This window comes from Primulina eburnea, chromosome 7, assembly GCF_022965805.1.
Source record: "Primulina eburnea isolate SZY01 chromosome 7, ASM2296580v1, whole genome shotgun sequence".
NCBI classification, from domain to species: domain Eukaryota; kingdom Viridiplantae; phylum Streptophyta; class Magnoliopsida; order Lamiales; family Gesneriaceae; genus Primulina; species Primulina eburnea.
The window spans coordinates 29558276-29581269 of record NC_133107.1 but is presented as its reverse complement, the minus strand read 5'-3'; the positions used below and the strand labels follow the sequence as shown (position 1 = coordinate 29581269).

Sequence of the window (22994 nt, the reverse complement as noted above, 5' to 3'; positions counted from 1 at the left end):
GTTGTCGTAGCTCGAAAAAAAACCTCTAATAAAATACGGTTTTTAAAAACCGTTGTCGTAGCCCAAAAAAAGACAATAATAGACAACGGTTTTTAAAACCGTTGTCGTAGGCCAACAAAAAAACAAGCTAATAGACAACGGTTTTTAAAAACCGTTGTCGTAGGCCAAAAAGGACACGCTAATAGACAACGGTTTTTAAAAACCGTGGTCGTAGCACGAAAAAAAACCGCTAATAGACAACGGTTTTTAAAAACCGTTGTTGTAGCCCAAAAAAACACAATAATAGACAACAGTTTTTAAAACCGTTGTCGTAGGCCAACAAAAAAACAAGTTAATAGACAACGGTTTTTAAAAACCGTTGTCGTAGGCCAAAAAGGACACGCTAATAGACAACGGTTTTTAAAAACCGTTGTCGTAGCCCAAAAAAAACAAGCAAATTGACAACGGTTATTAAAAACGTTGTCGTAGCAAAAAAAAACACGCTAATAGACAACGGTTATTAAAAACCGTTGTTGTAGACCAAAAAAACATGCTAATAGATAACAGTTTTTAAAAACCGTTGTCGTAGAAATATCAAGGACAACAGTTTTTAAGAAACTGTTGTCTATGAGCGGGTTTTTTGAGCCTACGACAACGGTTTTTCTTGAACCCGTTGTTAAAAGACAAAGCACAACGATTTTTTATAAAAACCGTTGTCTTTGATGTGTTGTTGAATTAAGATTTTCTTGTAGTGTTTGAAGATTTCTATCTGTTGCTTGCCACGTCAACATTCTTCTGACAGTCGTAAACTGCAGTTTTTCTGAAATGCGGCGATCCCACTACTTGTTGCAGTCAGCTTTTGTCGGTTGAATGTATTTTTCCTTAAGTGATAACGTGTACAGCTGAGGGATCAGCTGATCCAATGTAGTTGATAAGCTCACAATTGTTTGTAGTAACTGATCAGTCAGTTGTCCGCGTAGTTCGGTTGCTGGTTCAGTTGCCTTCGAAAATCTGTGTATTATCCTTTCAGTTATTGGCAACCGATAGTTTGCATATTTTAGATCAGTTTCTATCAGTCTTCTTGATCAGTTAGTTTAATATATTAAACGCTCATTTTGTCAAACATCCGAAATTTAGTTTCCAACAGAGTGTGATTCCTGATGTGATCTTGAATCAAAGCTTATAAATATTTCATTGAGAGTCATATGAAATGACATAATTTTTTACATAATGATTTTGGCAAACAAAATTTTGTTCACCAAAATTTCCCCTCTCTCTCTCTCCCCTCAAAAATTCGTCCACCCCTTTTTAACAGGAAAAATTCATGGCCACTTCCACAGACACATCGCAATTGGTTTTCTGGATTTCAGGCGATCTGTCTCGGTGCAAAGTTCCTTTAGATATCTAGTCCAATCTAAGCGAGGAATCAAGTCTCTGATCGTGGATATGATTAGGTGATCAAAGGAGGAAGTTCTGTTCGTAGGAATTTAGAAGAAAAACCAACTCCGCTAATCTCATATTGATTTGATCTCCAACGTTAAATACGCAAAGGTAAACAGTTCTAAACATCATATGAATATTTTAAATCACACTATTCCCAGTGAATGTTCAAACAAAAATTTTAATGAGACGTCTGCTTATTCGTTTTCTTAAAAAGTGCTAGAATTTTTTTATTTTTTTTTAAAAACCTCACTTAGCATCGGCTGAATCATAAAATATTTTTGACATCATTTTAAAAATAAACATCCAAATGCCATTTAAAAATCCAAAGGAAAATATTTTAAAGCATAAAATCGTCAAACATTTTACCAACCTAAAAACATTATTTGAAAAGTATAGCCCATACTATAACATCTCAAAAATCTCTCATAACATAAATAAAAGACGTAAAAATATCTTTTAACATTACTTAAAATAATAAATAATAACTAGTGCGGAAAACTAGCGTCGGTCCTCGGGTATGTGCACCTCCAGTCCAGTCAGAGTCAACCATCAAGACCTTCATAAACATTATTATCATAATCACCTGCATCGATCACACCTAGTGAGTCTAAAGACTCAACACATCATATTCTTGATAACGAGTAATACGTAATACAATTAACATATAACAGTGAAAAATACATGTACTTAAAATATCGTTTTCATGAAGATGCATAAACATAAACATAACATTTTCGTAAACATTTTCATGATGCATAAAACTTTTAAATAAAAACATTTTCATAATCTTATGCATAAACATTTTCATATAAACATAAACATATTCATATTCATATTCATATCATCATCAACGTATTCATATCATCATCAACATATACGTATTCCTTTTTCCTTTCGTTGAATTCAGATCGTTAATTGTGACTTTCGTGTTCATCTACGTCTACGTCTACGTGTTGGGCGATGGATCCATCTACATGTAACCACAGTACTGGGCGGCGGGGACAACAGCGACACTCTCACCCGTCAACTGGGCCTTGGCCTTACGTATTAACATATCATTGTATATATCTACATATCCGTATCCAAGGAAACACGATCGTCGGGCTCCCACTGGGACCATAACCCTCACGAAATTTCCAACATATCATCGTATTAGTCACAATTACTTCACTTCCTTCAACGTTTCATATTCTCATCACTTTAAAAAAAATTAAACATGCTTATAACGTTTTTCTCTTAAACCAAACATGCAACATATCTTTTAAATGTCCATAATTAAACCATAAAATCCATAAACGTTTTTAAAAAATACCATTTTAACATATAAATAACCATGAACATTTAAAGTAACAATTTAACATTTTAAATCATAAACATTTGAAATAAATCTTTCGTCCTAAAAATCCCTAAATATATAAAATTCCATCAACATTTAAAATAATCATATAAAACCCCACAAAAATCCATAACCATTGAAAATAATCATATTAGCACATAAAACAGCATTTCGGGCACTGCCACGACGTTTACTAATTTTTAGATGTAAAATGACCGTTTTACCCCTGGACGTAAAATTTCTCGTTTTTGTCATTTTCTTAATTTATTAACTCTAGCGTATCCTAAATAATTATTTAAGCTTACATGAATTTTCTCATATTTTTATTTAGCTTAATTCGATGACTTTTAAATTAATCTTAAAATGTGACGTATTAATGCGTTTTAATCCCGAATTAAACCAAACCTTAATATAAAATTCCCAAATTAAAAACTTAGACTTATAATAATTATTTAAGCTTTACCCTAATTTTTCAAAATTTTATGAAGCTTAAAACTAAGCTTTTCAATTAACTCGCTAATTAGCGTTTCGTGCGGCGATTAAATTCCGAATAAATCCAAAACTCGTTATTTTGATCCCAAATTTTAAACATAACCTTTTAATGATTTATTCTACCCTTACAGGTCGTGAGCCACCCCCGTGGACCCTTGGAATCAATTTTTGTTCTTTAATTTTCGAAATTGACACCCTAACAAACCCACCGAGCCATCTCCCAATTTACTCGAGCCACGCCCGAGCCACCTTGAACCAAAATCTACCCAACTCACCTAGGGACACTACTGTGTAAGCTTAGACCGTAAAACAAGCCCTAGCCCGCTCAAAAAGCTCCTGGAACTTGACCCAAAAATCTGTGGTGTTGTGTGTGTGCTTCCTTGTATGTCTAGGACACCTAACCCAACTAGGACTCTTCCAACCAAGCCCCCACCGAGCCCACAAGACCCTAACCTTCCCTGGACGACGCCTAGACTCGACCCAGACCAGTCCCAAGCCCTGGAACACATGCACAAGCCTCCTGAATCAGAAGCACACCTGCGCCACTTCCTTCTACCTCACGGGTTCCTCTTTTCCCTCGAGCCAGCAGCGACAAAGCCACTCCAGCACATAGCCCGACCCTAGACCATCTCCCTTAGACCCCGTAGGACCCCCTTGGCTCGCCCCCAGGCCAGCCGTGAGCCACCTTCATCAGCAAGTTCAGAGACTTGCTCTTGCGCGAGGAGTCCCTTCTGCATGGGACTCCTCCCCAGCTGCGCTCCAGGGGTTCTAGCCCTGCTAGGACCCTTCGTGACCCTGACCCACAACCATAACGAGCCCCCCCTCAGGACCTGGTCGAGCCCTCTGTAGAAAGAAATGATAATGGAGAAAAAAAATTGTTCTATTCCACCGAGAAAGCCAATTACTTATACTAGAGAACATAACAACTAAACCACTAATCAAGGAAGATACAATAGATCTAAACCACCGAGCTATAAACATGGAAGGCTAGTAAATAAGTTACAACAGACTTTACAAAGCTATCTAATATAAATGGGTTATCCACACTCCCCCTCAAGGTTGATTGTAGATGTTGAGTAAATCAAGCTTGCTACACATTTCTTGAAAATTAGCTCGATGAAGTGCCTTAGTAAGAATGTCAGTAACTTGGAGCTTTGATGGTACGTAGTTCATTGAGATTTCCTTTCCTTCAATCTTCTCACTGATGAAATGACGGTCGATCTCTATGTGCTTAGTACGATCATGTTGAACTGGGTCCTTTGATATGCTAATTGATGCCTGGTTATCACACATCAAGCGTACGGGACCATTCATTGTAATTTTAAGGTCTTCTAGGAGTTTCCTTAACCAAATTCCTTCACAGACACCACTAGCTAAAGCTCGGAGTTCAGCTTCTGCACTACTTCGTGCTACGACACTTTGCTTCTTACTCCGCCATGTTACCAAATTCCCCCATACAAACGTGCACATCCCCGAAGTTGATCTCCTGTCACTCACTGAACCAGCCCAGTTTGCGTCCGTGTAAACATCTATTGTTCGCATCTGTGACTTTTTGAAGAATAAACCAATACCGGGTGTGCCCTTTAGGTACCTGAGGATCATCATGACTGCTTCCATGTGAGAAGTTGAGGGATTGTTCATGAATCGACTAACCATGCTAACTGCGAATCCAATGTCTGGTCTAGTGTGTGCTAGATAAATTAGCTTCCCAACTAAACGTTGACATCTCCCCCTGTCTACAGACTCTTCTGAAATTCTGACATGTAATTTGATGTTAGGATCCATAGGAGTGGCAGCCGGCTTACAATTAGTCATACCCGTCTCTTTGAGTAGGTCCAGAGTATACTTTCTCTGTGAAACTGTGATTCCTCTACTTGATCGAGCCAGTTCCATGCCAAGGAAGTACTTCATTTGGCCGAGGTCCTTCATTTCAAACAATGAGCTGAGAGTGTTTTTGAGTTCTTTTATCCCTTCCAAGTTATCTCCGGTGATCACAATATCATCCACATACACGCTGAGAATGGTACACTTTCCATTTGTTGTATGTTTTGTGAATAACGTGTGATCGGCATAGCTTTGAGTGAAACCATCCTGTTTGAGAGCTCGAGAAAATTTATCAAACCATGCTCTAGGAGATTGCTTGAGACCATACAATGACTTCTTCAACCTGCATACTTTGTTCCTGTTCGATTCATCGCAAAAACCTGGTGGAATCTGCATATAAACCTCTTCCTCGAGGTCACCATTGAGGAAGGCGTTTTTTATGTCAAACTGGAATAGGGGCCAATCTAGGTTAGCAGTCAGTGAGAGAAGTACACGTACCGTGTTGAATTTGGCTACAGGTGCAAAGGTTTCACTGTAATCTTCTCCATATGCCTGTGTATATCCTTTTGCAAGAAGTCTGGATTTGAGCCTATCGATTGATCCATCCGGACGGTGTTTGATAGTGAACAGCCACTTACAACCAACGGCTCGTTTTCCATGGGGCAAATCTGTGATCTCCCAGGTGCCATTACTTTCAAGAGCTCTAATTTCCTCATGTGTAGCCTGCTTCCACTCGGGTATCTCTAGGGCTTCTTCAACTGAACGAGGTATCGTTACCTTGTCCAGCTGTGATAGGAAAGCTCTGAAGTTGGATGACAGATTTCCATAATAGATATAGTCACTGAGTTGGTATGGGCCACATGGCCGGGTTGGTTTCCTCAGGGCTATAGGCACATTCAAGTCAGTTTGCTCATTATCAGGAGTGACAACATTAGATGAGTTACCTGGTGAATCATCTGGTGAATCATCTTGCACATGTGAATCAGGACGTGGTTCCTGTGACTCATGGATGTGTGTCTGTGGTTCCTCCTGGATATTGGCATGATGATCTGGGGTTGGCTGCACATGAGTGTGAGGTGGGGTTGAAGTGGAACTAGAGGAACTGTGTATGGTGTTGAGTGTGGTTGGATCTGGATTGAAATACATCCATGACTAAGACTGAGATTCACTAGAGTTCTCCCCCTGAATCGAAGTGGAAGTGAAATATGGGTTGTGTTCCACGAACGTCACATCCATTGTTGTATAGTATTTGCGGAGAGAGGGTGAAAAACATTTATACCCTTTTTGAGTTGCCGAGTAGCCTAGGAAGACACATTTGATGGATTTTGGGTCTAGTTTAGTCTGACCATATTGATGTACAAAGGCAGTGCACCCAAATACTTTGAGTGGGATGGTGGTGATTAGTCTAGTTGAAGGGTATGTTTTGAGAAGTGTTTGGCACGGAGACTGAAATTTTAAGACTCGTGATGGCATGCGATTTATAAGAAAAGTGGCAGTTAAAACATCATCACCCCAGAAGTGTTTGGGAACATTTGTGGTAAACATGAGTGAGCGTGCAACTTCGAGTAGGTGTCTGTTTTTCCGTTCCGCAATACCATTTTGCTGGGGGGTTTGGGAACATGAACTAGTGTGGACTATGCCGTGTGTTTTAAAATAACATCCTAGTTGATCATTAAAGAATTCACCAGCATTATCTGTATGAAAGATGATGATGTTTGCCTGGAATTGGGTTTGTATCATAACATGGAAGTTTTTGAACAATTGACATGCTTCAGACTTGTCTTTCATAAGGTACACCCAGCTAAGACGAATATGATCATCGACGAACAGTAGGAACCACCGAGTTCTATTGATATTAGAGACCCGGGATGGTCCCCATACATCGCAATGGATCATAGAAAAAGGATGGGATTGGGTGTATGGTCTAGGATGATATGAACTTCGTGTATGCTTTGCAAATTGACATATCTCACATGAAAAATGCTTTGCTTTTTTATTAATGAACAATGATGGATATAAGTGCTCAAGATATATAAAGTTAGGGTGTCCTAGACGATAATGATGAAACATAATCTCACTATCTTTATTAACTGGAAAGTGAAAAGAACTAGCAAAGCACGGCATAGTTGGGCTGGCTGTAATGCATGGAACGGGTGGTTTTTGATTATTTTTGAGTAGATATAGGCCACCACGTATCTCAGCACATCCAATCATCATCCTCGAGTCCTGATCCTGAAAAAAACATGAGCGAGAAGTGAAGGTTGTTAGGCAATTAGAATCACTGTTAAGCTTTCCAACTGATAGCAAATTGCACTTAAGTTGTGGTATGTGTAAAACAGATTTGAGCTCAAGGGAGTTGGATACGAGTACTGTTCCCATGCCTACAACTCTCGATTGTGATCCATCTGCAATGGTCACTGACATATTTCTATTGCATGGAGTGTAGGTATTGAACAGTGCTTTATTACCCGTCATATGATCTAATGCTCCTGAATCGATTATCCATGAAGAGTGATCAGTTGTAGCATGTAGAGCCAGAGATTGATTACCTCGTTGTGCAACATTCCCGGAGTTAGGATTGGGAGGTACTGAGCTTGCTACACCAGCCTTGATGGAGATAGCCTTGTTGATGAGGGTCTGGATTACATCTAGCTGTTCTTGATTTAACATGCTTGAGGTCACTGCATTCCCTTGTGGAGTCTGATCAGTTTGGTTTCGTGGCTTCCAATCTAGTGGTTTGCCATGGATCATCCAGCAGGTATCCCGAGTATGTCCTGGCTTACGGCAGTGGTCACAATAAGGGCGAGGTTTTCTGGTCTTGCTATCGCTGGAGTCTTTTGCAGCATTAGCATGTATGTCTGAGGTTGAGGATAGAGCTGACATGTCTGAGATTGAGCTCCCTGAAGTGTTTGAGGGACATCCCATCATCACCTTTCTTCGACTTTCTTCATGACGGATCATGGAGAATGTTTCTCTCAGTGTTGGTAGTGGTTTAATGCTGAGTACTCGACCACGTACCTCATCAAGTTCTTTGTTGAGTCCAGATAAGAACTTGAATACTCTCTTTGTTTCGGTTACCCTGTTGAAGAGTTGTTTGTCATCTGAGCATGCCCAGTTGTGTTTCTCGTACAAATCAATCTTCTGCCACATACGTGTCAGTTGGCTATAGAACTGTGTGACATTTTTATCCCCCTGATGAAGTTCATACACCAAGCTTTCAGTTTCGAATAGCTCAGATGTATTGTCAGAACTTGAATAGGTTGACCGAGCCTCGTCACAGATATCTGCTGCTGTGCGACACATCAAGATATCTTCACTGATCTCTTGATTCATCGAGCTGATGAGCCAATTCTTTACCATGTTGTCTGTCGCCTTCCATTCTTTATGAGAAGGGTCATCGAGTTTTGGCTCTTTTGTTCCACCATTAAGGTATTCTTCTTTGCTTCGTCCGCAGATGAACATCAACACAGATTGAGACCACTGTATGTAATTGTGGCCTGTGAGTTTGTGGTGTGTGATTTGGGGAACATATTGTTCGGAATTTTGGGACGAATGAGGTGATGGCAGCTCACGTGTTTGATCGGTTTTCTCCATTACAGCTCTGATACCATGTAGAAAGAAATGATAATGGAGAAAAACAATTGTTCTATTCCACCGAGAAAGCCAATTACTTATACTAGAGAACATAACAACTAAACCACTAATCAAGGAAGATACAATAGATCTAAACCACCGAGCTATAAACATGGAAGGCTAGTAAATAAGTTACAACAGACTTTACAAAGCTATCTAACAGAAATGGGTTATCCACACCCTCATTCCCCATGCTTAGTGATCGAGGCAACAAGACACATACATGCCACTAAACTTCAATTCTCGGCCCCCCCCCCCCCCCCCCCCCCCCGTTTTTTTTTTGTTTCCTGTAGGCTGTTCCAGCTTCTGTTTATTCACGTTTGCAGTTATTTAGTGTGTTTCTAGGACCCTAAACTTTGTATAAATCATCCTTAATTATATCCTAGCCATGACAGCCCCTTAAGAAACCACAAAAACATGTTTTTGGTGCAAAAATCAAACCTTAAAAATCACTTTTGATGCATGAACGAAAATAAAACAAAGTGTCCCTTCTTTTTCATGCAATTTGAAATATAAATGCATAATATGGTGTGATGATGAGTAAAAGGAGAATATGGCGTGCCTTTGCGTATTTTACGCACGAAAAACCCGTCGACGATCGCGAAGAACGGACGAGAACTGTGGCTACAAACTCCCTTAGCTTTCACCGAAGGTTTCTTCTCAAAATTTATGTGTGTGCCGTGTGTTTTCTCAAGTGTTTGGAAGAGTTTTGATGGCACAAAATACTGAAAGTGGCGTGAGAGAGTTGGCCGAATGGTGTGTGGGGTTTGTGGTGGGAATTACTTATTAAATACCTAAAAATCAACTAATTAGGCCTTAGGCCCTTTAAGCACCAATTAGGTCCATTAGTCTTAATTAGGCTTTAATTAAAATATTAAAATAGTTTTGGTAAAAATAAGTTTGTGAATTTAATAGCCGAGTTGCTAAAAAGTTCGTATTTTTGTTGAAAAATCAACAACGATAAAATTTACGTCCCGACGGATAAAATCACCTCAAAACCCCTTCTTTTCAAAAATAAGAAAAACCCACAATCATATTTTAAATAATTAAAAACAATTATTTAATAAAATTATTTTTCTATTTTTCAGCCCTCAATCTCCGTTCCTCGATCGCAACTCGAATAACCTTTATAAATACATTTTAATGCAACCATGTAGAAAAATATATTTTAAACATGTAAACAAGCACATCATAATTAATTTATGCAATTAAAACAAGTAATTTAAATCCAAGAGCATTTAATAATTACATGCATGTGGTTTTCGTGGACTTTTAAATTTTTGGTGCGTTACATTTAAACTTTTGTTGTGACTTGCACGTGAGAATGTGGTATACCAACAAGAGAAATATATTATGTTCTCAAAAGTTGACAAAAATTTAATTATGCATTATATTTTCAAGAGTACAAAATATGTACATAAGAGATTTTGAATGATGGAATTATATTATCTTGATTCAAGGAGGATTTCTAATTTGATCGGGATTTAAAAATTATAAATATTTCATTAAGAATTATATCAAATACCAAAATTTTCTCCATCAAAATTTTTCACCCTTCTCTTCTTCTCCTAATATTTTTTGGCAACCTCATAATTTTTAGAGAAAAATTTCGGCCACCGCTCTTCCACTTCACGCCGTCCGATTTATAAAATTCCGGCGATCCAATCTTGATACAAATTTTGTTTAGATCTTTAGTGCAATCTAGACGAGAAATCCAATCTCTGATAGTATACTTGATTAGACGATCGAATAAAGGAGGGGATCCGTTTATAAAGATGTACAATAAGGGCTATATCAGCTTAAAATCTGGAATAGTTGGAACCTACATTATATACGTAAAGGTAATTTAAACTAAACACCTTATGTATGTTTGTTTAAATCATATTAGGCCCAAAAACATTTTGAACGTCAAAAAAAAATTTAAAACTTCTGTTGCGTTTTAGATACAAAAACCAGTAGTCCAATAGGTCTATCATGTGTATTTCCTTCATTTCATTGCTTTCCATGTGTGCTGTGGTAGTTTCTTGTTTCTTCGTTCGAAGGCACCACGTTGGAAGAAAAGAAAGACCTCGAGCTCCACGTGTACAACAATTCCATGGGATGAGCAGCCGATTTGTGAAAGTCATGCCATATGTAATTTTTACAACAAAGCAGGAGGAAAATTGTACGTCTCGAAGACTATATTGTTGATAGAAGCTAAGAATTCTACCATTCTGCCACAATAAGTACTTTCTCATATCTAAAGCACTCAAAATACAACATTTTTATTATTTATCATTTTTTTACGGGCTTATATCATTCTGTTTGTGAGTGGTAAATGTTAGAACAGGTGCCCAGCGAGCCAACTTGTGGCTTGGAATTTTATTGATAATGTAAAACGATCATTTTTTTAATTTTAATTTACAAATTTATCCAATTATGACATTATGTTATATCTGTATACCAATGCAAGCTGTATAAATAAATTTCTTGAATATACAATAAGTACCATGAGGTCTGCCTCACAACATAAGACCATGAAACTCATTAGGTAGTGTACTAAATATTCTAAACAAGTTCCTAGTCGAATGAGCCGCCTAAAATAAGGATAAAGGTCGCTTGAGCTTTAGACTAGCATCTGTGACGTAAACGTCATGTTTCATTGGCAAGGGCATGAAGATGTCCAATCATACAGATGGGTGATCATATGATGATGCACTGAACAACTCTCCCTCGGACTATCCAATGGTTCTCACTTATCAAGTGGAATAATCCGCTATTATGTTTGTATACTGTTAATCCTTTTATCCAGGACAATGTAGGGGATATACGTATTAGCATGCACTTTGATCCATTTACCAACTTTATTGAGGGTCATCAAGTAGCGAAGTTGGGTTTAGTTTCGAAATACATTGGAGAAAATGCATTGTGGTCGGAGATTCATCAATTTTCTATGGTGAAGATATCATATGTCATCCGATGAGTTAATAGTGCAAGGAGTCTCTGGAAAATGTGTTTTCCTAGCTAGTTTCACATATCATGCTTTTATTAGTACTAAAAAATAAATCACATTATTATCGAATTCATACGCAACTCTGGATATACCAACGGTTACATATTCGATCGGGATATATATGTTTAAGGGACTATACTATACGCTAACCATAACTTAAGGTTCTTTCAGGCACTATCAGTGTTACCTAAGGGATCAAGGAGTTCTGACATTCTTGATCAAGGAGTTGATGAATGTGGCTAATTAGGGTAAGTCTGAATAAGAATAAATGTTATTTTGAATCACATTGAGATGTGAACCCACAGCTAGCCGTATCTCTGAATCATTGAGAATGACACAAGTATCAGACTCTTTGTTCCCATTGAGAAAATCAAAGTTCAAGGAATTGAATTTTACGACTATAGTTTGATGGAGATCAAATAAAATGTTTTTAAAGGAGTTTATAAGTTGATTCTATAAGATGATAGAAATGAAAGTTAGCTTAATTGCTAATCGAGGAAGGTAAGTGGAACTACCTATTTTGATGGAGGAGTCACTAAATTGGCAGTTGCCCTATATGGTAACTGAAAATTTTGATCTTCGAAATTTTTTATTTTCATTTTATGAACAAGACTTGTATCTCTGACACATCGGTGTTGTCAGATCGTCGATCATGGTTATAATGAGTTCGAAATCATTTATTTAGTGAATTTAGAATTTAAATGATGGTACTGGTAGTGGTGACTACTAATATTTACAAATTCTTATAAAATATTCTAGAGAGATCTAGAATTAATTAACTAATGAGTTAATTATATAAATTAAATAATAGTGATTTGATTTAATTAATATGTCTATGTATGTATAAAATGTACATGTGTAGATATATTAATGTTTTTATATATACACTATGTATGGAGATATAAAATGCATATATATAATATTAATATATCTTGTATCATCTAAAGATGATAAATACATGGTATAATAACAACGATAATATGAAAATTTTATTTAATGAAAATTAAAAGTCTTGGTGACACAAGGTTTAGAAATCCTAATTGGAGTGGGATTCTTGGTGAGATCGGGAATCGCAATATGTAAATATACTATGAGGGGTCGAAAACAAGAGAGAGTCTTTTGCTCACAAAACTGTTAGAGTAGATGTCTTGCAAGTCAACGGTTGGCTAGATAATTTATTGACTCAAGTGAAATAAACAATCTTTATTTTAATATAATTTAAATTTTAATGGTTTCGTCATACTTTATCTGTATACCCATGCAATCAGCATAAATAAAGTCCTTGATTATGCTTTAATACAAATGGATCGTAATTCGATGTTGAAACTCATTTGTAAACACTGCATATTCTAAATTCGTTCCTAGTCGATTCAGCTGCCTAAAACATGGATAAATGTCGCTTGAGCTCGAGACTAGCATATGTGATGTTGTGTACTGCGTTTCTTGGTAAGGGCATGGAGATGTCCAAACATGCAGATGGGTAGTCATATGATGATTATACCGAACAACCCTCCCTCGGACTTTTCAAGTGGTTATCATTCATTGAGAGGATAAGTCCGTGGTTATGATTGTACACCATTAGTCCTTACGACCCGGGACAACACTGAGGCTCTACATGCTAGGGCTGTGCTTTGACTCGTTTACCGGCTCCAGGAGAGTCATCAGGTAGCGAGGTTGGGTACAATTGCGACACATATTGGATCCAGTGAATTGTAGTCAGGGATTCACCGCTCACCTACGGGTGTTGATATCCTGTGTGATCTGATGAAATAATAGTGCATGGAATATCTGGCCAGAGTATGAGATGTACGTTAGAGAAAGAGTTCTCAAATAGTACACGCGATGTCACTATTATAGTTATCACATAATTATCGAATTAATATGCAACCCTCGATGAACCAATGGTTGCAAATTCGATCGGGATATATGAGATGAAGGGACCGTACTGTACGTTAATCATAATCGACTGGTTCTTGCAGGCACTATCAGTGATACCTAGGGGATCATGGGCGATGCTACTAGACGCTCTTACCATGATCCGATGGGTGCAATCAAAAATGAGTTCTGACATTCTAATCAAGGTGTTGATGAAAAGAATGGGGCTAACTAGGGTAAGCCCCAATAAGTATAAATATTATTCTGAATCACAAAGATTTGTGAACCCACGGCTAGCTGTATCCCTGAACCATTGAGGGTCGCACAAGCACTGGATCGTTTGTTCCTGTTGAGAGAATAAATTCAAGAAGTTGAATTTATATTATGATATAGTAAATTCAAGGAGTTGAATTTATGATAATTAAATTTTGAGAAAATAAATTCAAGTAGTTGAATTTATGATATAGTAAATTCAAGAAGTTGAATTTATGAAATTTGGAGAGAATAAATACAAGGAGTTGAATTTATAAAATTTGATAATTTAATTTATTAAACTCAAAAATTGGGTTTATTAAATATTAAATTCAAAGAGTTGAATTTATAATTTAAATATTAAATTCAAATGTTGAATTTATAATTAATTTAATTCTCAAAAGTTGAGTTTATTAAATATTAAATCAAATATAATGAGAGTATGTTTAATGGGCTTGCATGAGTACAAGTTCAACATATTAAATAATTAAAGTTATTAATGGACTTTGATTCATTAATCAAACTAGTTGGACTAGCTCCATTAATTAATCCAGCCTATTAATGTTAATTATGAAATTTAGGTCAAGCTATTGTTTTTCAGGAAATAAAAATTGACCTAGCCTCCACTCAATTCTTCCAAGGGTGATTCACGTGAAAGCAATTTAAAAATAAAAAAATTCCTCAAAATTGTTTTGGTTTTTTTCTAGAAAAGGAATTTTGATTCCTCTATCAAATATTTGATCTCAACGTAAAAGTTCTTCCAAATATTCTAGTGCTATTTGGAAGAGGAACAAATCATCAAGTTGTGGACCTGATTAGAAGAAAGGAGTCTCTTGAAAAAAGTTCGTAGGGATTCATCAAGAGCTAATCTGTTTATACCGGATTAGTTGGAGCCACGTGATCTAATTCACAAAGGTATAATTTTCTAAACATCCTATGAATGTTTTTATTAAAATCATACGAGCGTCCAAACACATCTTGAATGTCAAGATCCAAAATTTTTAAACTTCCGCTGCGTTTGGGTGTGTAGAAAACCAGGATCCAACAGTGGTATCAGAGCCAGACTTTCTAAATCGTATGATTTTAAATTATATTGAATAATTTATTTCTAACCACACAAGAAAATTTTTCAGAAAATTGATGCACCATTAAAAAGTTTATTTTTCCAAAAAAAAAATATTTTCGAATCAGCCCGGAACTGTTCCGGGCAGTCCGTGCGCGTAGGGCCACGCACGGTGGCGAGCAGCGTGCCCGCGGCGCCTAGCGCGTCAGCGCGCAGCATGCGCGCGGGGCGTTCGCGCTGCGTCAGGCACGCCAGCGCGCAGCGTGCGCACGGCGTCCGGCACTCTTGCGCACGCCGTGCGGCACAGCGTCCGGCACGCCTGCGCACGCCTGTGCACACAGCGTGCCCACCAGTGCCCTATACGATCGGGCAGCAAGCGCGCAGCGCGGGCGGCGCGGGCAGCGACGCGGGAAGGTCTCGGGCACTGTGCTGATTATTGGGCTTGAATTGTTTGAGCCTAAGGTGCGATTTTTTGACTTTTTCAAAACTTTGGAATAAATTGATATTTTTGAAATTTGGTTCAATTTTTATTTTGGAAAATTGATTTTTAGAAAATTAATAATTTTCTTGTGAAATAAATAATTAGAATATGATTTTAATTATTTATGGTAAAAATGAGTTTTACAAGAAATCAATTATTGTTGATTTAATTGGAAATTAAATAAAGGTTTATTTAATTTGTTAAATTCTTTAATAATTGTGGTGGTTAGTGATAAAATCATTAGATACATGATTTATCAATTAATTAAATTGTTTAATTAAATTGATGTTAATATTTGATATTAAATGCATGAAGGATGATCGAGAGCCTTGACCAATGTGTTAGGTGTATGTTATGATATTTTACTGTTTTATTCGTTTTATTAATATTTGAATTATTAAAGTGGACCTGGTTTATGGCCCGTTTCCACCCCTATGAGATGTATCCCTTATGTGCCATGGCTATTTAAATGTAATTATTAGAAATAGTGGGAGATCAAGACTGGAAGATGGTGGGCCCGATGAACGAGATGAAGACATGTAAAATATTGGAAGCTCTTGTAATAGTTGCATTTGCATCCCTGAATTCACCTAGGTTTTGGACCCGGATCCATGTATTGATCACATGGATCTAATAGTGTTGGCGATCGATCATCTTTATTTATTGTTGAATGTCATATTATGATATATGTGATATATAGTAGTATGCATGTATGTATATTATTATACAATATAGTTGTATGAATCCGGCAAACATACAAACTCGTGGCACACTATTTTTAAATTAAAATGATGGGCAATTTTAAAATTAAAATCCTCATTTTGAATATGATTCAAAATTTATATCAAACCGAAAAAGTAAAAATTAAAAGAGTTAATTTTTTCTTGCCTTCCATCACCCGTGGTTGCATGTTGATCGCTACCCGCGGACAGTGTCTGGCTCATATTATTGGGGAGGTCTGTATGCCGGAAAGCTGTGACTTCCACCGGACATATGATGTGAATTGGGTGGAACTCCCATGACTTCGGCTCATATTATTGGGGGAACTCATGGCGCGACCGTCTACTACAATTCAATATTGATGGGTCAGTTTGACACACGAAAATAAACGGCGTTATATTATTGGGTCCTTATTAAACGTGAGGCAAAACACGCAGAGGTTGCATAGGGATGCAATTGGATTCTATATTTTAGAAATTATAATTGGCTGATATTATTCGGGATTATAATTGGCTAATTGGACTCTACGTGCCCAAAATACGATTTCCATTTTTCATCAGAGGGTGGTGGAAATGTCAAAATAGTGGGATGGAGATTTATAAAATAAAATCCATATTTTATATACTAAAATTATTTTAAAATAATCAGCAACAATTATTCTGTTTCCATATCAGTATATTTTTCGAATTCGTCACATAATCCAATTTTGTTATTAACAAGCTAACTAAATTTAAGTTTCAAGACTGGTTGGGAAAATTGTTCTGAATTCGGACAAAATGGCATACACACTAATGTCAGTCCTGCTAAACTGACAAAGCATGCAAGATGGTAGGACCATAGTATACAAGCTAAAGTGTAACATGCTCGTTTTTATGTCAAATTAACTGTGGGGACAGTTTGAGGAAATTTGAATGCTGCTGACATTCGAATACACATGCAAGAGTTGCATGGTGCATGAAACTCCTACAAGGATGCACACCATTTTAAAAGCTCATGACTACATGCATGCAAGATGGGGCTCTGGCCCATGAGCGTGGTGTACATATGATTGGGCTTATTGAAAATGTGGTAGGCCTGGAATATGTGATTCCTAACGAGTTAATTGATAACATCAATTTGTTGTCTTTCTATTCCTCATTTGACGGGGTTATGGTGAACTTCAAGTTTAATAAGATATTTGATAGCCTTGAAGAGCTAGTCAATATGCTTATGACTTATGAGATCACCAAAAAATAAGAAAAATTGTTGTTTTTTATAATGGGCCTTTCGTCGGACGAAAAATGACCCACAAGGTAAGGGAAAGAAATGTTCCGCCCCTCACAAGAAAAACAATCCCAATAAGAGGCAAACTCTGAAAGACACTTAAAAGGCCTACAAAGCCCGATAAGTTAGAACATATTTATTTCATTGCAAGAATTCCGGACATAAGAAATTATATGTGCCAGAAATGTTCTGGAAATGATAAGTGAATGTCCAAGTAAACATGATTTCAACAACAAACAAAAGAAAGTTAGATGATCCAAATCCCACAAAAATATGGCATGCTAGACTATGTCACATCTCCCAAAGAAGGATGCACAAACTAGTGGGAGAAGGCATGTTTGACTTGTCAAACATAAATTCTCTACTTACTTGTGAGTTCTGTCTAAAAGGAAAAATGACCAAGACTCCATTCGATGGAAACGTGGAACGTGCGCATGGTCTATTGGATTTGATCCAAACAGATATTTGTGGCCCGCTAAGTGTTATCACAAAACATGGTCAAACCTACTTCATTATCTTTACTGATCACCATTCGAGGTATGGGTATGTTTATTTGATAAAACACAAATCTGAAGCAATTGAAAGGTTCAAAGAATTCAGATTTGAAGTAGGAAAACAGCTAGAAAGGAGTATTAAGAAATTTCGATCTGATCGAGATGGAGAATAATTGAGTGCTGAATTTTTGGGTTATCTAAAAGAGTATGAGATTCTCTCATAGTGGACTCCACCAGTAACACCACAATTGAATGGTGTTTCTGAACATTGTAAACGAACTTTGTTGGACGTGGTTCGATCAATAATGAGATTCACTGAATTGCCTATATCATTTTGGGGCTTTGCGCTTGAAACTGCGACAATGTTGTTGAATAATGTCTATACTAGAGCAGTGGATAAAACACTATATGAGATATAGATGGGAAAAAACTCCCAAATATTCTTACATGAGAATATGGAGATGTCTTGCTTACGTGAAGCAGACAGTAGGAGACAAATTGGATAGTAGATTCACTTTGTGCTACTTTGTAGGATATCCAAAGAATTCTGTTGGATATTATTTCTATCATCCCAATGAAGCAAAAGTGTTTGTTTCAAGAAATGCCACCTTTTTGGAAAGGAAATTTTTATTAGATAGAAAAGGCAAGATGATAGAACTTGAGGAAATTCAAGATACTCCCTCAACTATAGTAGTTGAACCTAATTTCCAATAACCAGTAGTTGAAGTACAAGCTCCTAGAAGGTCTGATAGGGTTATTAGACCACCTGCAAGATATACGCTTCTTCATGAACAAGGCCATGATGGGCATTGTGTTGGATGTGATCCAATGAATTTCAAAGAAGCAATATCTGATACTGATTCAACCAAATGACTTGAAGCTATGCAGTCAAAATGGACTCTATGTATTCAAACCAAGTCTGGACATTGGTGGATTAACCTGAGGGAATCGTTCCTATAGGGTGCAAATGGATCTACAAAAGAAAGCTTGGGGTGGATGGGAAGGTAGTGACCTTCAAAGCAAGACCGGTTACAAAAAGTTATACTCAAAGGCAAGGGGTTGACTATGAGGAAACTTTTTCACCAGTTGCTATGTTTAAGTCCATTAGAATACTACTAGCCATAACAGCATGGTACGACTATGAGATATGGCAAATAGATGTAAAGACTGCATTCCTCAATGGAGACATCAAAGAAGAAATTTATATGTCTCAACCTGAGGGATACACATCAGTAGGAAGTGAGCATAAGGTATGCAAACTTCAGAGATCAATATATGGTCTCAAGCAGGCATCAAGGAGTTGGAACCTCAGATTTGATAGCACTATCAAAGAGTTTGGTTTTGCTAAGAATCCTGAAGAACTGTGTGTGTACAAGAAAGTTAGTGGGAGTGCAGTGACATTCTTAGTACTTTATGTTGATGATATCCTGCTCATTGGGAATGATGTAGGATTACTGCAATCAACTAAAGTATGGTTAGCCAGTAAATTCTCCATGAAAGACGTGGGTGAAGCATCCTACGTATTGGGAATACAAATCTATAGAGATAGATCCAAAGAGGATGCTCGGACTCACCTAAGCTACCTATATCGATACCATTATAAAACGATTATCTATGGAAGAGTCCAAGAGAGGATACTTACCAATGTGTCATGGTATTACTCTATCTAAAGCTGTGTCCCAAAACTGATGAAGAGATAGAGATGATGACACGTATCCATATACGTCAGCTATTGGTAGTATCATGTATGATATGATATCGACACATCCTGATGTTGCTCACGCTTTGAGTGTAACAAACAGATATCAGGCGCACCCTGGTCCAATGCATTAGAAGGCCGTGAAAGATATTCTTAAGTACTTGAGAAGAACTAAGAACTTGTTCATGGTCTATGGAGAATTATAATTGGAAGGCTACACTGATTCTAGCTTCCAATGTGACGTAGATGATTCGAAATCGACCTCTGGTTTTGTATTCATGCTAAATGTTGCGGCTGTCTCTTGGAAAAGTTCCAAGCAAGACACCGTTGCGGATTCCACCACGGAAGCTGAATACATTGTTGCATCTAATGCAGCCAAAGAGGCAGTTTGGATGAGGAATTTTGTCCAAGTGTTGGGCGTTATTCCTAATGGAGTTGATCCAGTCCCGTCGTACTGCGACAACACTGGTGCAATTGCGAAAGCAAAGGAACTAAGGTCTCATCAGCGATCCAAACATATACTGAGGAAGTTCCACATCATACGAGAGATTTTGGAAAGGGAGACATATCAGTCAAAAGAGTCTCCTCTGCAGATAATGTTGCTGATCCACTTACATAGCCCTTGCCAGGACCATTGTTTCAGAAGCATCGTGAAGCAATGAGATTAAATTTAAGGGTAGTTGGCTCTAGGGCAAGTGGGAGATTGTTAGAGTATATGCCATGCAAGCCAACGGTTGGCTAGGGAATTTATTGACTCAAGTGAAATAAACAATCTTTATTTTAATATAATTTAAGTTTTAATGGATTCGTTATACTTTATCTGTATACCCATGCAATCAGCATAGATAAAGTCCTTGATTATGCTTTAATACAAATGCATCGTAATTCGATGTTGAAACTCATTTGTAAACACTGCATATTCTAAATTCGTTTCTAGTTGATCCAGCTGCCTAAAACATGGATAAAGGTCGCTTGAGCTCGAGACTAGCATCTGTGGTGTACTGCGTTTCTTGGTAAGGGCATGGAGATGTCCAAACATGCAGATGGGTAGTCATATGACGATTATACCGAACAACCCTCCCTCGGACTTTCCAAGTGTTTATCATTCATCGAGAGGATAAATCTGTGGTTATGATTGTACACCATTATTCCTTACGACCCTGGGACAACACTGAGGCTCTATATGCTAGGGCAGTGCTTTGACTCGTTTACCGGCTCCAGGAAAGTCCTCAGGTGGCGAGGTTGGGTACAGTTGCGACACATATAGGAGCCAGTGAATCGTAATCGGGGATTCACCGCTCACCTACAGGTGTGGATATCCTGTGTGATCTGATGAAATAATAGTGCATGGAATCTCTGGCCAGAGTATGAGATGTACGTTGGAGAAGGAGTTCTCAAATAGTACACGCGATGCCACTATTATAGTTATCGAATTAAAATGCAACCCTCGATGAACCAATGGTTGCAAATTCGATTGGGATATATGAGATGAAGGGACCGTACTGTACGTTAATCATAATCGACTGGTTCTTGCAGGCACTATCAGTGATACCTAGGGGATCATGGGACAATGCTACTAGACGTTCTTTCCATGATCCAATGGGTGCAATCAGAAATGAGTTCTGACATTCTTAATCAAGGTGTTGATGAAAAGAATGGGGCTAACTAGGGTGAGCCCGAATAAGAATAAATATTATTCTGAATCACAGAGATTTTTGAACCCACGGCTAGCTGTATCCCTGAACCATTGAGGGTCACACAAGCACTGGATCGTTTGTTCCCGTTGAGAGAATAAATTCAAGAAGTTGAATTTATATTATGATATAGTAAATTCAAGGAGTTGAATTTATGATAATTAAATTTTGAGAAAATAAATTCAAGTAGTTGAATTTATGATATAGTAAATTCAAGAAGTTGAATTTATGAAATTTGGGGAGAATAAATTCAAGGAATTGAATTTATAAAATTTGTTAATTTAATTTATTAAACTCAAAAGTTGGGTTTATTAAATATTAAATTTTAGAGGTGATAAATTCAAGTAGTTGAATTTATAATTTAAATATTAAATTCAAATGTTGAATTTATAATCGATTTAATTCTCAAAATTTGAGTTTATTAAATATTAAATCAAATATAATGGGAGTATGTTTAATGGGCTTGTATGAGTACAAGTCCAATATATTAAATAATTAAAGTTATTAATGGACTTTGATTAATTAATCAAACTAGTTGGACTAGCTCAATTAATTAATCCAGCTCATTAATGTTAATTATGAAATTTAGGTCAAGCTATTGTTTTTAAGGAAATAAAAATTGACCTTGCCTCCACTCAATTCTTCCAAGGGTGATGCACGTGAAAGCAATTAAAAAAAAAATTCCTCAAAATTGTTTTGGTTTTTTTCTAGAAAAAGAATTTTGATTCCTCTCTCAAATATTTGATCTCAACGTAAAAGTTCTTCCAAATATTCTAGTGCTATTTGGAAGAGGAACAAATCATCTAGTCGTGGACCTGATTAGAAGAAAGGAGTCTCTTGAATAAAGTTCGTAGGGATTCATCAAGAGCTAATCTGTTTATACCGGATTAGTTGGAGCCACGTGATCTCTAATTCACAAAGGTATAATTTTCTAAACATCCTATGAATATTTTTGTTAAAATCATACGAGCGTCCAAACACATCTTGAATGTCAAGATCCAAAATTTTTAAACTTCCGTTGCGTTTGGACGTGTAGAAAACCATGATCCAACAAAAACAAACACAAAAATTCACCTCACCTCAAACTCTCGGCCACTACCATCAATTGAAGGAGAAAAGAACTCACGACCATGTTGAATTGATGAAAAGGAAGCAAATCAATTCACATAAGCCATTTTTGGATTATTGAGTTGATTAGCTTCAGTAAATCATTGATTAAAATCAATAAACTTCCACCAAGAAAAGTCACGGCCACTTGAAGGAATTTTATATAAAATTTTGGCCAAACATTTCTTCTACCGCCACGTCTCTAGGACGCTGCACCGACTCCGAATTTGGAAAATCAGACGTCACAATCTCAACAAAATTTGTTTGCGATTAATAATGCAATTTAAACAAGAAAAACTTTATCTGATCGTTATTTAATTTGACGAACAAAAGACAAAGGTATGTTCGAAGAGAAATACAATAAGGACCAGATCATCTTTGCTAATATCGGATTGATGGAATCTAGTGTTTAAAATGCACATGTATACAAACTAAACATCCTATGGATGTTTAAATAGACATAGGATATCCAATGATAGTTTCGAAAGTTGAAACTAAAAATTTTAAACTTCTGTTGTGTTTTTGGTGTGAGAAACCGATGTCCTAACAGTAAATTCCTGATTTAATGAAGGAGATGTGAATTTATACACTTTCATTGGGAAAGCATAGATTTTTTAAAGGCAACATATAAAATTTGAATCAATTTT

The 22994-nt window shown here is 37.0% G+C and overlaps 1 protein-coding gene across 1 annotated transcript; it reads right to left on the bottom strand.

Moving 5' to 3' along the window:
• Positions 1-7075: 7075 nt before the first annotated feature.
• On the bottom strand, positions 7076-8880 carry LOC140837392 (uncharacterized). Its single transcript, XM_073203532.1, has 2 exons — positions 7624-8880; positions 7076-7306 (listed from the first exon to the last, which is right to left on the bottom strand). The coding sequence occupies exons 1-2, from the start codon at positions 8819-8821 to the stop codon at positions 7272-7274; spliced, it is 1233 nt and encodes a 410-aa protein (XP_073059633.1). The 5' UTR covers positions 8822-8880; the 3' UTR covers positions 7076-7271.
• Positions 8881-22994: the final 14114 nt, after the last annotated feature.

Bases quoted from the DNA above. Each gene is read 5' to 3' on its own strand.
- LOC140837392 (XM_073203532.1), bottom strand. From the start codon at position 8,821: ATGTTTATAGCTCGGTGGTTTAGATCTATTGTATCTTCCTTGATTAGT. The intron at 7,307-7,623 runs GTAATCAATCTC...TGTTTTTTTCAG, and splicing joins CGGGAATGTTGCACAACGAG to GATCAGGACTCGAGGATGAT.